The sequence below is a fragment of the Talpa occidentalis genome, unplaced genomic scaffold (genome assembly GCF_014898055.3).
Source record: "Talpa occidentalis isolate TD23 unplaced genomic scaffold, MPIMG_talOcc4v2.1 talOcc4.12, whole genome shotgun sequence".
NCBI lineage: Eukaryota > Metazoa > Chordata > Mammalia > Eulipotyphla > Talpidae > Talpa > Talpa occidentalis.
Genome location: NW_023601212.1, coordinates 83,497,631 through 83,510,674, shown reverse-complemented (window position 1 = coordinate 83,510,674; position 13,044 = coordinate 83,497,631). Strand labels below are relative to the sequence as shown.

The following is a 13,044-nucleotide window of genomic DNA, read 5'->3' as shown; positions in this document are numbered from 1 at the left end:
AACTACATCTGACAATATTATTATTTTATCTTCATTCTTAATAATAGGACAAAACACGTGGTGCTATCTCTGTGCCAGACCCTGTTCTCTAAGTATTTTCTATATTTTAACTCTTTCAATGCCCGCGATGTAGGTTCTGTTATTATCCTTGTTTTTAATTTTTTTTTAAAGATTTATTTATGCATACAAGAGCTGGGGTACAGGCCAGAGACGTGGAGGGTGAGAGGATCCACCAGAGACAGAACAGGCAGACTGACTGAAATACATTGCTGAGGGGAGCAGCAGGTGAGACAGGAGAGGTCTGTTTCACCATGTGGGTTTCTCCCTGGCAGGCTGGGGATCAAACTCATGCTGCAGAGGCTGTGGATTGCTTCATAGTGTGGTGCTTAACCCCTTGTGGCACCAGGGAGGCCCATCCTTATTTTTTAAAAGGAAGAAAATGAAGTGCTGAAAATAGCTTGGCAAGTCACAAAGCTTGTAAGGGTCAGAGCTGGGACTCAACTCAGTTTGGTTCCAGGGTTTGTGTTTGTAATTATTCTGCTATACCTGTGAATGATAGTTATTGAAAAAGCTTTTCTGGGTTATCTGCTTTGTGTTAGGTGGTGTGCGGTGTCCTGGAGCTATGGGAATGAATAAGACAGGATCCTGTCTCCTTGGAACTTGTTTTAGCAGAGGAAATACATGCTAAACATAGTTCCCTAAATAATTGTACCATTTTTAATAGTGATAAGTACTTCGAAGAAATGGGAGATGTGTGAATGAATACTGGGGGATAGTCAGGGAAAGTTTTTCTCTGAGGAAGTGACATTTAAGGTGAGTTAATTTGGTCAATGACAGGCAGTGAAGAAGAGTAATCCAGCCAGAGAGAGGAAGCTAAGCAGAAGGAAGGAGGTTAGCATACTCAAGGAACTGATCATTGTCACTGGAGAATAGTGAACGCGAAGAGATATGAGGTGAGGCTAGCTATCTCAGCAGCCTCCTCTGAGGCAGCACTTTGTCGGCTATGATAAACATTTTGGTTCTGCCATGATGAGATTTGTGGTTTAAGAGAAAAGGCTTTCAGTGTTACATGAGAATATACAATCTCTAGGCAGTGTTGGGATAAAGAGGGGCAGTGTCATGAGTTCACAGAGGATTCTACTATGAAAAGATTGCTGAAAACATAGATGTTTTCCCTTTCCGGATAAGGTTTTGCAACGGAACTAATTTTCAGTTGTAATATGTTAACATCACCCACTGAGGATTTTGAATTTAATGTTTAGTATGAAACCTTTCCTATTGTAGAAAGACACTGATAACAGGATTTCTAGAGCTCTTTTAAACTAGACTAATTGTTTGCATAATTTTATCTGTGATTATGGATGCTATTCTTAGTTCTTTCATTTTGTCTACGTATTAAAATTAACATGAATTGCATTTTCTTCCAGTCACATGATCTTGACATCTAGGTCAACTTTGACTCCCTTCTTCCTCTTGCCCTGTTCGCCAATTACATACAAAAAAATCCCATTGAACTCTGCTATCAGCATCTTGTGCCTCCTCACCCCCACACCTCTATTTCAGAATTCACTGAATCTTACTCTGAGTCTCCTGCCACTAGATGTCTTCTCTAGTCTGTCTCACACATTGCAGCTTTAGGTTGATTTTCCAAAAGCACAACTCAGGGCTCTCCTACCTTCATGTGGTGACCATGCAGTTATTTCTTTTCTCAAACCTTTTTCCTTTGCAAAGCAGCAATGGCAGCTTTCCTGTGCACCTGTGACTAATGCAGGTGCCTCTCATTTTCTTTCTCCTTTTCCTAATAAACCTGTGCTTTTAAAATGGGGCAGGGGGAGAGTGTGAGGGAGAGAGGGGAAGCACAGCTCGTATTGTAGTGCTTCCCATTGGTTAAAAAATAAAATTTGAGCTCTACTTTGATTATGTATTTATACATATCAAACCATCCCCAAACTTAGTGACTTAAATAAAACAATTTTATTTGTTGACATTTTAGAAAGCCAAGATTTTGGAAAGGGCTCACCTAAACTATCTTTACCCTTATCCACATGCTATTTGCTGAGATAATGTAGGGCTAACGGATCCACTACCAGAATGACTTACTTCTTCACAAGCATGCCTTATCAGAGACTACTGAAGGCTCTTTCCCTCTCCCTGAAGTCTGGTCTCTCCAGCAGGGTAGTCAGACTTAACACCGTTATGTGGTGACTTAGGTAAAAGTTTTCTTTTCTTTTTTCCTAAAGATTTCTTTATTTTTATGCATACAAAAACTGGGGTACAGGCCAGAGGTGCAGGGGGTGAGAGGATCCACCAGAGACAGAGTGGGGAGCAAAACAGGCAGATCTGCTGAAATACAATGCTGAGGGGAGCAGTAGGTGAGACAGGAAAGGTCTGCTGCTCCATGTGGGTCAGCTCCCTGGTTGGTGATTGAACTGGTACTGCAGCAGCTGTGGATAGCTTCATAGTGCCGTCTTAATCCCTTGCACCACCAGGGAGGCCCCAAAACTCACTGTTTTCTTAAAGCTAGGACTGGAACTGGCACAAGTTAGTTTAACTTAAGTACTGCTATCTCTGGTAAGCTTCCTGGCTCCCTGCCCCCAAGTGGAATGTATTCTATATATTCCCCCAAATGAAATATACTCTCTTTTGCACTAATGACTTTATGCTTCATAGTATATGTAATCTTAAACATATTTTCTCTCTCTTTGGTGATTCCAAGTTCTTTGAGGCAAGAGTCATATATTTTTGGTATGTATTCCCCTTGATATGTAATACAGTTTCTTTGTACTACTATTCTTAAGCCCACAATAAATGCTTGCTGAATTCTTTAAATGTATTTTAATTTTAAATAATGTGAATAATACCAGTTGATTCTAGAAAAATCAGAAACTATAAGGAAGGAAAAAAATTGCCTTAAACTTGGATATAACCATTAACTTTTTATGTTGTTGATTAAATATTAAATTTTTGTGTAGGCTTAAAAGGAATGGATCTAAATAATGGTTGAGGTGAGCAGCTAGTATTTGAATGGAAGACAGTAATCACTATATACACTTCAAAAATGTGTTAGAAAGAAATATTGGGCTTGGTGTGATTTGGGCATGTCAGTTTTTCCCAACCTCTGCCTAAATCTCCTTTGCCTACCTTTCTCTGGAATACTGGAGATTTATCATTAAATTTGCAATATCTTTTATTACCCCAAAATCTGTGTTGTAGAAGTGACAGGCATATTTATGGAGATTACCCTGGAAAGGAAGAACACTAGTACACCATGCAATTCTTTATTAGGAAAATGTGGAAGGAAAGATAGAGAAGCAACATGAATTCAAAAATTAGAAGAAAATTGTTTGTTAGAGACCCAAGGAACTCTGGTCACAAGGAAGTAGAGATGCAATTTTGAAAACCAGAAAATTAAGAGAACAATGAGTGATTTCCATTTTTTTCTGATTTCCTCTGTCTTCTAAATTTTCTATAATGGACAATACTTTATAACTGAAGAAAATCTTAATCAACTGTTGTCTTTAAGCCATGTTATCTCACTCTAGTTATATATGGCTACAAAGAACTGCTGACTCTGACAGGAAAATTCACTTTGGGAGATATTCATTCAACAACTGTGTGAGACACTGGAAATACAGCTATGAATGCAACATGGTCAAGGGTATATGGAGAGAACAGTTAAAATGCAAATTCTCGTCATGTATTGATTCATACACACAAGGAAGAGAAGGAGACAAAAGATCATTAGGACAGTTCTAGGAAGTGGGAAAGAACCTAGAAATATTATCTGATTTTCTTAAACTTTTACTATATAGTAGTACAGATTCTCCAGAGTACTGAAGTGATGAAATCTATGTCTATTTGTGGTTCTGATTTGAAGCATTAACGCTTATATTTGACTGCAAAATTTGGTCATAAATGTACATCTGATAATTTTTATAATAAAGAGGTAAGAACGGAAATATTCTTGGATGGCGTTTCCTTTTTCTAATCTTTCCTTTTGTTTAACTATTTTCTTCAGCTGTCTGATCAAGAAGCAAATAAATATATATTGTTTCTTGCTACTTCTAGAGGGAAAATGAAGTTTATTAGAGAAGGAAGTAAGAATTCTGTGAATAGTTATACTAGTGAAGAGGAAAATGAAGGGTTCCCCCTCCAAGTTTGACTGTATTGTCAACTTATTAATACGCACTGCATCTACTGTGCATTTGTGATAACATATCTGTGTGAATGGCATTGACCATCTACAATGTGGTTTCTCATTTAATCTCCAGCACAGCTTTATAAGGTAAGAAGAATAGCTGTCTCTATTTCACAGGTAATAATAACAATCATATTGTGACATATGTGCCAGACTTTAAACATTTTATTTATATTTAACTCAGTTAATTTTAAAACTGTATTCTCATTTTACAAATGAGGAAACCAGGTCAGAGAGATTAAGCAATTTATGTGGTCATTGATTCACTAAATGGTGAATTCAGGGTTCAAACTTAGGCAGTCTGATCTGAACTCAGGTAAGAGGATGTCTGTCTGGCCCACTGCTCCCTTTAGCAGTGTATTTCAGTAAAATCCTCCTGTACTGCACCCCACTCCTCTCACCTCCCGAACCTCTGGCCTACAGCCTAGTCCTACACAAAGAGAAGCTTAGGAGTAGAAGAAATTCCATCATCAGACTTCTTTTCTCACTACAGTTTAGGGCTACTGTATGTGCTGCTTATGAACAATCTTGCTTTTAAAGCACCACTAATAATCTATTTGACTGCAGACTTGACATTCTAATTTTATGTAAGTTTTATTTCCCTTTGATTTCCAGTGTAAAATTAAAGGAACCTAGTTGCGATAAAAGATAAAATAAGAAATTTAGCTATTGGAATGAAGTATACAGAATACTTTTTTAAAATCTAAATTGTAAGAAAAGTACTTCATGCAGTTCAAATTTCACAACAGAGCTTTTTCCTTTATGCCATGCTATTTATAAATAACATCGTTATGGTTTCAAATGAGACACCCACACTTGCGTTTATTGTAGTTTTTAAATACTGAGATACCTCTTTGGTAATGGAGACCAGAGTGTTCCATTGTAAAACTGGTTTTGATATACAGTTTTGTGTTCTATAAATTGGAAAAATGCTCATATTATCTTATTTGATAATTGTAGTTATTTTATGAGAAGTCAAAACCGTACTCTCTCTGAAGTATATGGTTTCTCTGAAGAAAGCAAAGAAAATTAAGATTTTCTTAGAAAGAAAGCAAAGGCTTCAGTGACTGGGTAGATCACAAATAGGATCTTGGAACTAAAAAGACTCTTAGCAATTATAATTTGCTTCCTTTGATTCTTATTTACTGATTATTACTTTTCAAAAATCAAACTGCAGGGCCTCCCTGGTGGCCTAGGGGCTAAGTCTCAGTGCTGTCATCACTAAGGCCAGGGAGCTAACCCACTTCAGTAGCATGTGAATGTCTGTCTGGCCCACTGCTCCCTTTAGCAGTGTATTTCAGTAAAATCCTCCTGTACTGCACCCCTCTCCTCTCACCTCCCGAACCTTTGGCTGCAGCCTAGTCCTACGCAAAAAAGTAAAACTACAGAATTTAAGGCAATAGTGCTCTCTTCGTGAATTCCATCTACTGTTTCACAGGGGTAAACCCTCCCACTTTTTTCTTAGAATGACTTGTCCAGTGTTGAAATACACAGCACATGAAGTGTCATCCCAAAACAACTAAGTTTAAACTATGCCGGGCCTCACTGGTGGCGCAAGGGGTTGGGCACCGTACTGTGGGGCAATCTGTAGCCTCTGCAGCATGAGTTTGATCCCTGCCTTCCAGGGAGCAACCCACATGGCACAGCAGACCTCTCCTGACTCGCCCACTGCTCCCCTTAGCAGTGTATTTCGGTCAGTCTGCCTATTCTGTTCCCCGCTCTGTCTCTGGTGAATCTTCTCACCCCCCACACCTCTGGCCTGTACCCCAGCTCTTGTGTGCATAGATAAATAAATCTTAAAAAAAAAAAAAAACTATACCTAGATTTTATCTAGATGGAGTCATTCAATATGTATTCTTTATGTCTATTCCTTCCCTCAACCATCATGTTTTAAGATCCATATTATGTGTGGTTGTAATGGTCTTATTTTTTTTCTGTGTAGACTTTAAGTATATGAACATACTCTGGTATATTTGTCCATTCCATCATTGATGTTAGTTCTTTTCAGTTTTTGGAAAAGAACTTCTTGGAAATAATGCTGCTATGAACAGCCTTGTACATATAAGCATCTATTTCTATAAAATAGATTTCTAGCAGTGAATTATTTGGCATGGGGGATAAAATCCCCCCAAGTGGGAGCAGAACAGGAGGATTTATTTCTTTCACTATAATAAAGTATCAGTTTCTTCCCCCCCACACAATCGTAGTACTGAATGCTGTCCCATCAGTAGCGTGTGAATCTCCTTTGTTCCAAATCCTGAACAACATACGGTATTAACAACTTTCAGATTTTTAGCGATTCTATGAGTATATATTGAAGATTTTAATCCTTTAAAAATAAAACAAATCCCCACCAATTTAAAACCATAAAACAAATGTATGGTTTAATAAATTTTAAGGTACCTGTATGCAACACCCAAGTCAAGAAATAGAACATCTCCCATCATCCCCAAGCCTTCTCCATGTATCCTATCTTGATCATATTTTCCCTTCCCCTAAAACTCACTGTTAGTCTGACTTATATCATTTTTTGTATTTCCCTAGATATTGTTTAACCTCATCCATTTTTAAAAAATTGCTGTCTTTTAAGTCAGGTTTTTCTCCCATGTCCTTCTCTTTTTCCTTACAGTTATCTGGTGTTGAACCAGAACCTTTTGACCAGTAATTTCCCAGAATCTAGATAAATTTTTTGTCAGACTTTAAAAAAATTGTCAATTCCCCCTATAAAGTCTTTCATTCCTCCACCCCCTTTAATTCTCCCCCATTAAATACTACAAATAAGATTTTGCTAGATAGAGTTGAATTTGGGGGGAGTCACAAACTGTTGTAACATCTGAAATCTCACTTCCTCGTCATTTCACCCCCATTGAGAATGCGTGGTCTGGATTCAGAATTTTTATTTTTACTTTTCTGCTAGCTTCTATTCCAAATTTTTGGGTCAGTTCAGATCTTTGACCAGGTTCCTTTAACAAGACTATATATGTATGTTCTTTCCTCAGAAGACACTTATGTTTTTGTCATGTTAGTAGTTTATGGTCTTCAATGTCTAGATCCAGTAATTCATTGAGGATTGAAAAATGGTGATATTTTAATTTATATTAGAATTTTTTTTACAAAAAGGCTATTTCCTTGTCTACTATTTGTTTATCCTGTGATATAGTTCATATAAAAAGGGCAAGAAAATGCTTGATTCCTTACTTTTATTTTACCAACTTTAAAGATGATATATTGGTTGACAATCATTTGAAGGCCTTTATCACATTTTCTTTAGACTTTCATGAGTGCCATATCAGTTATTTTTATTGAAGCTGGGAGCCTCTTAAGGATTTTTCTTGAGTTCTTCTGACAGGACCTAGTCTTTGACAGCTTCTTTGATATATGATAGGACAAGATCTTCCAGGATAATTTTCTATGATTTCTCCCCTAGAACTGGAATTAGTAATTTGTCTAGAAGTTCTGGTTTCTTTCGATGAGGAATAGTATCTCAAGACCATAATCTAAACAATTTATATGTTCACTGTTTGCAGACTTTTTTTTTAACAAATTAAAATATTTATGAATCAATGCTAATATTTATAATTCAAATTTAAATCTGTAAGGTTTTACTTCTGTAAGTGTAACTCCTTTTTTCCATACTAAGAGTCTTGATTATCTGGGACACAAGGATTGGTAGACCATTCCATAACTGTTCATTTGTTTTAACTCTACACATAAGTCTCAAAATAAATACTGTCACAGCTAACAATTATTGTAAACAACTTAAAATTTTGTATATGCCTTCCCGCCCCATCATTTTTATGACTATCTCATTTAAAATTTTTTTTTTATTCTTTTAAAGATTTATTTATTTATGCATGCAAGAACTGGGGTACAGGCCAGAGGCATGGGGTGGGGGGGGCAGTGAGAGGATTCACCAGAGATAGAGTGGGGAACAGAACAGACAGATTGACCAAAGTACACTGCTGAGGGGAGCAGCAGGCGAGTCAGGAGAGGTCTGCTGCGCAATGTGGGTTGCTCCCTGGCTGGCCGGGAATTGAAGTGCTGCAGTGGCTGCAGACAGCTTCATAGGTTGCATCTTTTTTTTTTTTAAAGATTTATTTATTTATTTATTTATACAAGCAGACTGGGTACAGTCAGAAGCGCAGGAGGGTGAGAGAATTCACCAGAGCCAGAGCGGGGAGCAGAGCAGGCAGAAGGACCGAAGTACACTGCTGAGGGGAGCAGCGGGCGGCAGGAGTGGTCTGCGCGCCATGTGGGACCCTCCTTCGGTGGCCGGGGAGCAGCCGGGGATCGAACTGGTGCTGCAGAGGCTGCGGGCAGCTTCGCAACCCAGCGCTCAACCACTGCGCCACCGGAGAGGCCCTTCATAGGTTGCATCTTAACCCTTGCACCACCAGGGAGGCATCTATTACTATCTCATTTAACTTAATATTTACCACCAGTCTTTGTGTCAGTGTCTGTCTAGTAATTCTGGTTGCCTGAATCTCATTTTTCTGAAAACTTCATTGCTTTACCTTACCAATTTAAATCAAGAATTCACATAAAATTGTTTTTGTCTAAGGCATGAGGAAGAGCTCTAGTTCTTTATACTACCTACTCCTCCATTCCCAAAATAAGACTTTTCAGTACAGTGTAATATAGTTTTTAAAAATCATGTTTTCCCCTTTATCTGTTGTGACACTTTCGTCATAAATTAAACATCCCAAAATGACTGAATCTGAACTTTGATCTGTTGTCCCCATAAAATTCCCACCACCAAGACACCCATAAACTGTCACCATAGAGTCTTGTGCTCTGCCCTTCCCTCTTTTGACCCTCTCCTACCCATCCCCTGCTGATTGTCTTCAATTTATAGTTTGCCTGCTAATTTTCTCTTTTTTTTTCCCCCTCTGATCCCAGGCATGGTTTTCCCCACCTGTAAGTGATACCATTCAATATTTTTCTTTTTCCTTTGACTTTTTTCACTGATTTCATAATCCCTTTGAACTCCATCCATCTTGTTGTGAATGGCTTGAGTTTTATCTTTGTTCATTGCTGAGTAGTATTCCATTGTGTGTATATTCCACATCTTCACCTACAACTGTCTTTTTTTGAAAAAGAAATTTCAAAAGTACCAATTTCACAAGTGTTCAATGTTTTGTTTCAGATATCTGTAAAAAGGAGGAAAAAAATATTGTATGTAACTCAGGTTCAAGCTTTAGTTCTTTTTTAATCTCTTTCCCAGAAATATTCACTCCTCCAAAGTTGGTGAATTTATAAAATAGTATTTTTGTATCTAATATTTAAATCTTTTAAAAAATTCTACATTAAAAAAATTAAAAATTCTAGCCAAAGCTCTCCTGATAAAAAAAGAAGGGAATGGAGGCATCACACTCCCAGACTTCAAACTCTACTACAAAGCCATAATCATCAAAACTGCATGGTATTGGAACAAGAACAGACATACAGACCAATGGAATCGAATAGAAAATCCAGAAATAAACCCACAGATTTATGGTCAACTAATCTTTGACAAAGGAGCAAAGACTATGCATTGGAGCAAAGAAAGTTTGTTCAATAAATGGTGCTGGGAAAACTGGGTCGCTACATGCAAAAGAATGAAGCTTGACCACTACCTCACACCATACACAAAAATCAACTCAAAATGGATTAAAGAACTAGACATAAGACCTGAAACCATAAAATATATAGAAGGAAATATAGGCGAAACACTACGTGATTTGCACATCAAAGACATCTTTACAGACACATCACCCAAAGCAGTGATAGTGAAGGCGAAGATAAATAGATGGGACTACATCAAATTAAAGAGCTTCTGCACAGCAAAAGAGACAATAACAAAAACAAAGAGAAACCCCACCAACTGGGAGAACATTTTTGCACCCAACACTAATGATAAAGGACTGATCACAAAAATCTGCAAAGAGCTGATGAGACTCAACAACAACAAAGAAAATAATCCAGTCAAAAAATGGGCAGAAGAGCTAAAAAGAAACTTCTCAGAAGAGGAAATGCAAATGGCCAACAGGCATATGAAAAAATGTTCAACATCACTTGTCATCAGGGAAATGCAAATCAAAACGACCATGAGATACCATCTTACACCAGTGAGAATGGCACATATTAAAAAAACTAGCAACAACAAATGTTGGCGAGGGTGTGGAGAAAAAGGAACTCTTCTGCACTGTTGGTGGGAGTGCAAACTGGTCCAACCACTGTGGAAAGCTGTGTGGAGATTTCTGGACCTACTAAACATAGAGCTTCCATATGATCCAGCAATTCCACTCCTAGGAATTTACCCAAAGGACACAGAAACATCAATTCCAAAGAACACCTGCACCCCTATGTTTATAGCAGCACTGTTTATAATAGCTAAGCTTTGGAAACAACCCAAATGCCCAAAAATAGATGACTGGATCAAGAAGATGTGGTACATATATACCATGGAATATTACTCAGCATTCAAAAAAGATAAACACATGCAATTTGCAGCAACATGGATGGCGCTGGAAGGGATCATGCTCAGTGAAATAAGCCAAAAAGAAAAAGAAAAATACCGGATGGTCTCACTCATAGCAGGAATCTAGAAAACTTAAATAAGGGACCAGGAAAATGAATAACTATAAGAAAGTGAAAATCAAAATCAGCAAAAAACTATGAACCAGAGACACTTTTAGGGGGGTGGGGGCGGGAGGGGAGGGATTGGGGTCAGAATGGGGGGGCTGCAATTGTATGGGGAATATAACAAAATTTATTATCTAATAAAAAAAATTTAAAAAAATTCTATATAAATGTACATAAATGATATCACACATGTTATTTTCATTTGACATTGTTTTTAATTATTCATATTGATCTATATAGGTCTATTTAGTTTCACTGTGTTGTATTCTTACAGGAATTTTATTTCTTTCTCCATTGATGTCCATATGGTCATTTCCCATTATTTGTATTACACAGTTTTCCGTAGTGTACATTCTTATCCACATGTTCTGTTACGCATATTCTAGAGAACAGGTACAAGTTACTTTAGCTAATATACTGTATGTGGAATTGTTCAATCACAGAATGTACATCTTTTATTTCATATTGCCAATTCCTCTCCAATAATGTCTTCTAAGTAGTTCTCTGGAACTAGCAATGTATAAGATTTTCCCATTTCTCACATAGTAGCCATTTTTGCCAGCTTGATTGTTTAAAACATATTTTCTGACTTGCTTTGCAATGATTATAAGAGAGGTTGAGCATCTTTCAATGTTTTCTTTTTTGTGAATTACCTATTCCTATTCTTAACCCTTTTTTTTAAATGATGTTTGTATCTGGATATAAATTCTGTATCAGTTGTCTCTCTTAAATATGTATTTTTAAAAATACTTTGTTATTGCTATGTGTTTGAGTTTGTTTTCTGAAGGTTTTTTTTTTTTACTATAAGCTTAGAAAGCTATCTTGAAATCAGATATGTGAGAAGAGATTTTGATACTCCCTCATTCTTAATCTTAATTTTTTCTTTTTCAGACCATTTTTGAATAGATAGTTGCCATGTTTAGATATTAGCAAGCACATATGTGTGTGTTTTGAAAATGGCAGAAGGAAACAGCAATGAAGAAGTGATTCATTTGAACAACTTTCACTGCCACCGGGGACAAGGTAAATGTTTATTCTCAATTTCTCTCTTAATATTATATTTATATATTATTTGGAATGAACCTGTTTTGCCCTAGGTAGAAGCCCTTACAACATTAGGCATAAATGCACTCATCAGACTACAGTTATATCAAATGGTGATACCCGCTGGCATGAGTGAAATTTAAGAATCATCCATCACAACTAGATTTATAAATTTATTAATCAGCAAGCAAATAAAGAGCTGTGAGTATAATCATTGGCTCCTAAAAGTCGGAACTATAGGAATAGTGGCAGTTCCTGGGCCTCCCCTGGTGGCACAGCGTTTGAGTGCTGGGCTGCAAAGCTGCCCGCAGCCTCTGCAGCACCAGTTTGATCCCCGGCCACCAGCTAGGGTCCCACATGGCACACAGACCCCTCCTGCCACGCCCACTGCTCCTCTCAGCAGTGTATTTCGTCAGTCTGCCTGTTCTGTTCCCCGCTCTGGCTCTGGTGGATTCTCTCACCCTCCCGCGCGTCTGACTGTACCCAGTGCTTGTATGAATAAATAAATAAATCTTTATAAAAAAAAAAAAAAAGATGAAACAGTGGCAGTTCTCTGCGACTACAAAGGTATATTCCTCCAAGCCTATTGGATCCAAGGTATAGTACAGTGCTCCTCAAATAATTTTGTCCCCTTAATTTCTTTTTTGCCGGAGATCCTGGTTTAGCCTTATGGGAAATTTTAGGCTGTGTATTTTTTGTTTTATAGTATTTAAAATTTGGGAAAATTTGTTAGCTCATGAAAGGAAGGGAGCCTCCATTTCTATAACATTCCTAAATGTATATGAAATTTCCTGTCAGATCCTACAAGATTCACATTTACACCTATCATAAGGAAAATCTTCAAGATGATAAATAAGAAAAGATCATTTTTTGCAAGTATAAGTTCATGGCAGAGGTTGTACCAGATACTTTTTTTCCCCCATTGATAATATTTTGTGCTTATGAAAGCATCTTCCAGGAATGTGTAAGATTTCCCAAAAAAATTATTTATATTTTGCTTTTAGGGCATTGAAAATTGAGCCAGTTTTATTCAACAAATAAATTGCAGGCAGTTAAATTGATTAAGCTATGCTAATTAAGACTGATTTTTTTTTTTTAAAGATTTGTTTATTCATGCACACAAGAACTGGGGTACAGGCCAAATGTGCGGGAGGGTGAGAGGATTCACCAGAGACAGA

At 37.3% G+C, this 13,044-nt stretch overlaps 1 protein-coding gene across 5 annotated transcripts in view; it reads left to right on the top strand.

Moving 5' to 3' along the window:
* RNF216 (ring finger protein 216) overlaps positions 1-13,044 on the top strand; it is a 141,810-nt gene that overhangs the window by 1,332 nt on the left and 127,434 nt on the right. For all 5 annotated transcript variants that reach the window (XR_008551230.1, XM_037507088.2, XM_037507087.2 and 2 more), the window contains exon 2: positions 11,714-11,845. Coding sequence is in view for 4 of the 5 variants with exons in the window: in XM_037507088.2 (XP_037362985.1) it covers positions 11,779-11,845 (67 nt within the window). In the remaining variant the exon portion in view is untranslated. The remainder of the gene's footprint in view (positions 1-11,713; positions 11,846-13,044) is intronic.